This window comes from Eurypyga helias, unplaced genomic scaffold (genome assembly GCF_000690775.1).
Source record: "Eurypyga helias isolate BGI_N326 unplaced genomic scaffold, ASM69077v1 scaffold7645, whole genome shotgun sequence".
Taxonomy (NCBI): domain Eukaryota; kingdom Metazoa; phylum Chordata; class Aves; order Eurypygiformes; family Eurypygidae; genus Eurypyga; species Eurypyga helias.
The window spans coordinates 8926-17227 of NW_010252000.1; the positions used below are offsets into that span (position 1 = coordinate 8926).

General features: G+C 36.2%; 1 protein-coding gene across 1 annotated transcript in view; it reads right to left on the minus strand.

Annotated features, from left to right (window-relative positions):
- Nucleotides 1–246: 246 nt before the first annotated feature.
- The window catches only part of RNF38 (ring finger protein 38), a gene marked incomplete at its 5' end in the record, with an annotated part of 19815 nt that continues 11759 nt past the window's right edge, over nt 247–8302 (minus strand). Inside the window, 4 exons of the mRNA XM_010152196.1 lie at nt 247–704; nt 5614–5713; nt 6597–6718; nt 8198–8282. Of these exons, the coding sequence (XP_010150498.1) occupies nt 642–704; nt 5614–5713; nt 6597–6718; nt 8198–8282 (370 nt within the window). The remainder of the gene's footprint in view (nt 705–5613; nt 5714–6596; nt 6719–8197; nt 8283–8302) is intronic.

The window sequence follows — 8302 nt, forward strand, 5'->3', positions numbered from 1 at the left end:
ACTGTTGCACCCATGGCATTCAGTGTGCAACTGCAAACACAAGGAAAGGAACCAGTGTACAGTACTAGTACTGTTTAAATAACACGATTATACATACATTGCAGCATAATTATTACTACACACATACGTTCTCAGTACATGCTGGTATATAGGTTCTCAAACACACAAGCACACTTCACACATCCTTCTCACAAGCAAACACACATTCTCACCATCCATTCCCACTCACAGTATCTGAAGGCTCTATATAAGGTAGATTGCTATATTGTTTGGACCTACCACCTTTTTTTTTTTTTTTACTTTTATATAAAAGCACATGCTCAAAGATCACGTCCACAGTAATCTCGCAGCAACACTCAGAATGATCACATAAAAACCAGGGAATGTTAGTGCACACACAAAATTAAGCTACCAAAAGAAAACGTCTTTGGAGTTCCAATCATACTGTTAGTAAAACAATCCCGTAAATGTGAAGAGTAATTATAAGCTTTATAATTGATTAAGTCACACAGTGCAAAGTAAGGTCCACTGACCCTCTTATGTAAAGGGTAGGCTGGAAGCCACATGGATAAGTTCAATAGATAGTTCATATATACATGTGACTGGGAATACTCAAACCGGATTTGTGCTCTTAAGATTGGTTATTCTAAATCACGATGCACTTCCGAAGCATCAGCTCTACAAATTGGGCAGGTACGATTTGCCTGTAAAACCAGAAACAAAAGAAGGTTTTTACTGTACTGACACAGACATTGTTAGGGTAATGTGTATACGACACTGACATCTGTGAGTACTGAAACGCAATTCAACAGTACTCAAGAGAAGAGAAAGTGTGCTTAATGCCTTTTTTTACAGCTTGTTTTGTTATGTTAGAGTGATGGGGTAAGTTTACCAATTCAAAATTACATGTCTTTTATACTTAAAGCCAAACAGTAAACTAGGCTTTATCTACATCATGGTGGTTTTACTGAGGCAGATTCATAGTTACAGGATATTGCAATCAGATGCAACTAAGAAGCTGTACTGTACGCTGCAGAGAAACCCACCCAAATCAGACTTGGTCTGCAAATTCTGTATTTTGCAGTTCCCAAAATTGCAGGACCAGCCACTGTCAACTCCATGTTTTCTAAGGTAGCCAAATTTTTCAATGAAAATACAAGTGAGAGAATCAAGAAATGTGGCTCTGCAGGCCAGAGATCAGAAATCACAGCCACAAATTCCAAATTCAAACAATAAATGCCAATGAAAGTAACATGTTATTACTGAAAAACGTTATTTAGTAATGCAAGTTAAAATGAGGTATATTTTTTCCGTCAACTACTACGATTATTACTGTTTCACCATTTATATGATAGTTATTATTGCTGATAGTTGGCATAAAGCATGGATTGGAGAATCAATTTAAAATTTATTTGCTCTTTCACTAGCAGTTTTGAGATTACTTGAGGACAATGCCATTGCTTGGTCACTACGTTGTATCTGCATTATTCTAGATATAATTTGGCTAGTGTAATTTTTAAAATAAAATTAAATTCATGAAATTAATTCCCTCTTCTTGAAATTTAACATGACTTTTTGGTGCAAAAAGAGTAAGGTGGAGATAATATTGTAATATTGATGTTGTAACTAGCCACTCTTTCAGGCACACTTACTTTTTGTACTGTAAGGGGAAAGAGGTGCACAGTGAACTAAAGTTTTTTTTATTTTATAGAAATTTATAGCTAAAGTGAACAGCATTTAGCATAATGAATCTGTAGGACTACTAGAATCCTTTGAAAAGCATTGCATTGCTTTGGTGTTAGTCCATCAGAACCAAGCTAAACTACAGTTACAGATTGCTTTTTCTCACAGTGCAGCCAGCAGGACTAGGGCAGTGATTGTCTCCCTGTGCTTGGCACTGGTGATGCCGCACCTCAAATACTGTGTTCAGTTTTGGGCCCCTCACTACATGAAAGACACTGAGGTGCTGGAGCGTGTCCAAAGAAGGGCAAAAGACCTGGGGAAGTGCCTAGAGCACAAGTCCTGTGAGGAATGGCTGAGGGAACTGGGGATGTTCAGACTGGGGAAAAGGAAGCTGAACCTAAGGAACCTTATCGCCGCTCTCTACAATTACCTGAAAGGAGGTTGTAGGGAGGTGGGTGTCAGTCTCTTCTGCCAAGTAACAAGTGACAGAACAAGAGGAAATGGCCTCAAGTTGTGCCACACGAGATTTAGATTGGATAAACAATTAGGAAAAATTTCTTCCAAGAAAGGGTTATCAAGCATTGGAAGACGCTGCCCAGGGTGATGGTGGAGTCAGTATCCCTGGAGGTATTTAAGAGATGTGGTGCTAAAGGGCATGGTTTACTGGTGGACTTGGCAGTTCTAAGTTAACATTTTAACTTGATGATTTTAAAGATCTTTTCCAACATAAACAATTCTATGATTCTATATGTAACAGAGCATTATATATAATACAGCATCAGAACATTAAAAGTAAAGGCAAGTTTTCCTTTTTATCTGGTTCTAAACCTTCAAGATGAAGACAGGACATGTTTTCAAGCTGGCCTTTGGAATGATGACTAACTCTTACTTTACAAAAGAACAGATTTCTCATGTTTTCATATTTGACTGAAGGATTAAGGACATTAAGAAATCATAGAACAAAATAAAATATATAACCAAATACTGTGAAATATGAGAGTTGACAGTACTATGAAAAGCAAAAGGATAATCTCCTTCCTGTTGTTTCCTCCACTGCATACATCTTCTCTCACAAGTCTTTAACCTTGTTTAACCAATATAAATTAAAGTGGCAACCTAATGCACAGGAAAAGAATATTTCCTCTCATTTAGTCATACCTGGTCCTGTACGTACCATTACACTAGCAGGGCTGATCAAACCTTTCATGCATAGACAATCAACAAAACTTTCTTAAGATACCCTTTTTTGTTCATCATCCCCAAGTGCAATAAGGTGTGTTTGTTTTTTTTTTTAAATAATCAGATTGGTTCACTAACATCTTATTTCAATATGTCACTAACAATATGGTGAAAATTAAATTAATCAACCTGATTCCATAGTTTTAGTTTTAGAAATATTCCTAGATAGCAAATACTTTCTTCAAAGAGATAAGATTAAATCAGTAAAACACAGGGACAAATTACTGACTTTTTTCTTTTTTTTTTTTAAGTTGTGGAAAAACGTTACAAGTACTGAAAGCTACAATTTTTACCTTCCCTTGCAGAATTTATGAACATGATACTGGCTGGATGATGTGAACTAAATGGATGTGGACATAATTATGCTATCAACATATAAAACAAACTGTCAAATACATAAATAGACAGAAGCAAAATTATAACACAAAGTATCTTCCAGTCATCCTCACTTCCAGATTTTTGCTGCTTAACTGTAACCAACTTTAGACAGAGGCTATAACTAAAATAGGCTGGCCTTACAGGTAATTTGTTACAGTTTACAAAGCAAAATAATCTTTTGTTTCCATACGCTATCTTTGTACCAGCATAACTAAACCCACATGGTATAAAGAAAGATACTGCCTTAGCAATCCTATACTATGATGCTTTAACCTTGTCTAGCTTATTTTGCATTCAAATCTGGAATACATGATGTCAAAACAAGTAGTTTTAGGCACGTGTAACTGCACCCCCTTTAGGCTTAGATTGCGCATCTTTCACCTCATTCCCCCACCTAGCTGACACTCGTGTTCATAAAGTATTTCTATGATAAGACAACCATTAGAAAATACCACACTTGATCTGTTAGCTTTTTTCTGATGTTCCTGTCCCAGCTTTGAAACTATGTATTTTCTGTTTCACCACTACTACAGTACATCTATGTTTATGAAAATAAAGACTAAATTAAGTCTGCTTTTTTCACTTTGCTGTTCCGAATTAGATTGTCAGTTAATTACCAGTTCAAAGTACTAAATCTAACTGTAGAATGGCCACACTGAGTCCCAAAAAAACCTTATTCAACATCAACATTGTCTGACTGTTGAGAACAATGTCAGGTAAGGAGGATAAGAACAGTTCAAGCATGCATGATACTTCCCTGACATGTTCTAACTTTCACCAATCTGCAGATCAGGGCCTCTATGAATCAGAGAGGAATTTTTTGTGTGCATTAATAGCCTGAAAAGAGGTGTCTTTAAAAACCTAAATAATCCATTTAACCTTCATAGACCTATAACATCCAATGTCTCACAGGCTGTATCAAATGATCTTAGCTCTTCTTTGATAAAATGTAGTGAATACTATTCCTGGATGCTCTGTCCACACCACAAATTACTTATAAAACTGCACCATCTAGCATAAATATATTGATAATATTATGCATGTGGGGTGCGTGTGTATGTGGCATTTTAATCTGACAATAAAATAATAGGTGTTTACGTTCTTCTTGCTGATTCTCAATTATATACATGGATTCAGATACTGAAGGACACCAGGTCTACTGAAAGTTATGAGCATTGTTATAGAAACATTTAGACTGGTCTTATATTCTGTAGAAGCCTTAAACTACCATCTGTACTGTAGCCAAAGGGCAATTTCATATCCAAGTTTTTAAAATCCTTCTCATTATTCTTGATATGTTGTTATCCAAAAGAATGCTCTCAATATTAACTTGATTTTTTCATTCTCTGCACTGAATATTTTCGTGTATGCCTAAAATATGCATTTTCTTGCTTTTATGAAGCCACAATGTTTCTGAAACAACAGACACCATCAGTAATTCCCTAGGGATGTAATCTGTACTAACATAAGATCATTGCAGTTTCAAGTGTTGTACACAACAGACTACACACAGATTAAACTAAAGCTGAATACGAAAAATCAAAAAAGGTGAGGCAAGATGGGGTTCAGTACCTTGTTGCAGTAGACCTGTCTAATAAAGCCTGTAGAGATGTCTGTCTATCATCATCATCTTATTTGTATTTCCTGTTCTTCACACCTTCTCTACTGCTGCTATTTTCTCTGTCCTCTTACTGGGCTGCCCTGATTCTAGTTGCTTTCTTTTCTGCTAAAATTCTCTTGGAAGGGTTATGTCATAATTTTGCAAAACTGTAATTTCTATTTGTATACATTAAACATATATATATGTATATATGCATACACATATATGTATGCACATAACATTTTACTTGCCCGAGGACCTAACATTAGTAACTGGGGGGGGGAGGAAGGTATTAGCACTCATTCTTGCTATGCAGGGTATCTAAAAAACTTAGTCATTATCATCACAGAAACCCTAATTCATACTTCCTATGTATTATGATGTTACTTTTTTGTGTAAATCTTCCTTAATCCCACATACTACTTGAATTCACAGTCATTGTTTTGTGCAAATGGAAAACAGAGTAAGATTTGTCAATGAAAATAATTCTCATTGTATTATTTTTTTTATTTTGTGTCAGATTATAAAGAAACATACTTAATGTTTCCAAAATATTGTAAGTAGGCATTGTTTCCAATCTGTTGGTATTTCTAGCCTAAGTATTAGAAATGCGAAACAAGATGAAGTGGAACAGCAAAACACTCCCAACTTCTTCCCCCAAACTACAGAATGAGCTCCCTTATCAGACAGTGATTTTTTTTAATCCTCCTTACCTTCAGCCATTTATCAACACACTTGGCATGGAACTCATGGTTACAGGGTAAGACTCTAAGTAGCTGCCTTGACTCAAAATCACACATGCACACCACACACCTAAAAAAGATAACGAAGTTCAAATATATCTGCTATGCAAGAACAAATACATATTCCATACAAAACTTCACAGATAAAACTACAACATCGTAACTCTTTTACCTCTCGGATCACAATAGTTACCTATACGTGAGGTTGAAGATGCGTAGTGTGACAATGTAAACTGAGAACTACTTCTGTGGGTTTTTCCTCTGATCTTTCAAAACACAAAGCAAGTGTCCCTGCTCGCAGGAGTTCACAGACCCAACCAATACAACAGATGTTTAGTCAAAATTCAAAATGGGAGAGAGAATGATCTATGAAGTTCACTCCCCAGTGTTGCTAGTAAGGCACACTGAGGGTCACTGAAACCAGAGTATCAGAGAAAAATCCTTAGAGTGAAGTTCAAACAGACATTTGGTACTAAGTCACTTCAGTATTACACTGCCCTTTCCACTTGGTTGTGCAGATGTTTCAAACACAGTAAGTTAAGACATTTTAAAAATAAGACGATGCATTCTTAAACCACTGACCAAGCTCTAATAGGAGCACTTGAAACTTCAGCGCTTGAAGCTATTTTAACACAGACTAGACTCCAAGTTGACAAAGTTATTTTATGTATATTATGCTGAACAAAACATAGAACACCTTTCTTTTTATTTTTTTAAATGCAGAGGACTAAATTGAAACAGCTAAATGATGTGAGACTAGATACAGTTTTTAAAGTAAGGATAAACAGTATTCGATCTGGAAAGCAATACAAGAGAAAAAAAAAAAATTAAGCTGTTTACTGACATGAGTGCTTTTAAAACTCTTCCGGCCTAGCTGAGGCAGGCTGGTTGTTAAAGAAATGAAAATACAGCCACCTAAATTACAGACCTTTGTCAAAGACCAATGTACTTACAATGTCTGTTCTGACTGATGGTTGTTTGGATTGAACCTGTAGGATGGCAGCTGCTCAATGTCCGCCTTTGTTAATCCTCGTGGTTTGGCTTCTCCCAGACGTTCTGCCAAATTCAGCAGTGCCTAAAAAACATGGAAACTGGACATTTAAAAATTCACTGTTCAAACAGGCTATAGTTCCAGTACAGCTGGGGCTGCCATTATACCTCACTACCCCAACTGGTAGCACAAAACACCTGACTATCTAGAAATATTTAGAACCTTAGTTCTCGCTTACAACACAAGCCTTGTGTTGTAGACAATGAAAGTCTTTCAGAATTCAACCATCTTTCTAATTATGTAAAATGTTCTCTTTGGGATTTTAAAACCTTCAGGACCCAACTTTCAATTAATTCTGTGGCTGCATGCACAGCTTGGTAAATATTTTGCTTCTGAAGTATCCCCTCACCCCACTATGAAATTAATAGTGCTGGTAACCAGAAAAAATCATCAACAAAATTGCTTCCTAAGAATATGTTGAGTCTGGTCTTGAGAGAATAAACAAGAATTTGATCTAAAATGGAGAGATTTTATCATGAATCTGGGAAAAAAAAAGTGCATACAAAACTTCAAGCACTTCTGGGTTTTTTTACTGAATTCTTTTGTTCCTTTCCTAGAAGCCAAGCATTGCAACTAAAAGACTCATGTAAATAATTTGCACTGTTGCATATGTAAATTGCAATCCTTCATAACGGACCTAGGAAAAATATCAATATAAATGTGATGGAGGGCCAAGGCACAGAAAAGTTAAAAGCTCCCAATAGTACTGATCACAAGGAGATTTCCAATGCTCTCAAACCTAGGGCTCCAATTTTCAGAAACAAGATGATGCTTTTTCTGAACTAGCATAGAAGTTATTACAGAACTGCTCATCGTTAAACTGAAAATGTGCAACTACGCAGCGCTCTTAAGGGAAGCACAGGCAAAGAGATGCAAAATTAAGGATTGATAATGCCTGTCTGAAGAGAAATCAAATGGAATCTAACAGTTTCAGAACCAGCAAAGACAACAGCTGTGACTGTGACATAATCACCTAAGATATTAAAGAGGGTTCTACATCCACAGTTGTGATTTACTGTACCCTCCTGAGGGCCAAGAAGAAAAGGCAGTAAGGCAGTTTTATAAACATTACATTTTAGACTGATGAATCCTGTGACATTAGCGCTATTCTGTATTAACTGTATTCTGCAAAGTTACGCACATAAAATCAGTAACTTACCCTGTTCTTTTGAAAGTGCTTCACTTCTGTTTGATATTTAAAATCAATTAAAATTCAAAAGGAGAAGAGTAGCATGTAGAAGATAAAAGCTGAACAGTTTAATGATTACTAGCCTGGAAGGGTGGATTCTGGGAAAGAGCAATAGACAAAAAAATAAAGCTAAGCACTTCTAATATCCAGTATTGCAAAAAAAATCTGAAAGGATGGTTTCTGGATTCTGTCTTCATAGTGATTACATTTATTTGAAAGGCAAAAGCAGGATTAAAAGCAAAATATAATAAAATTTTATGTACTGCTTGAGCTAACATCTGTTCTTTAAAGGTAGCTGTAGTTTGCACACCAACCTCATAGTTTTCTACCTCTCCATCTTCCACATCCAACTCAAAGCTGAAAGCTGGTCCAACTGCAGGTGGCACTGGGAGCATTGATCTACCATGAGAGCAAACAAT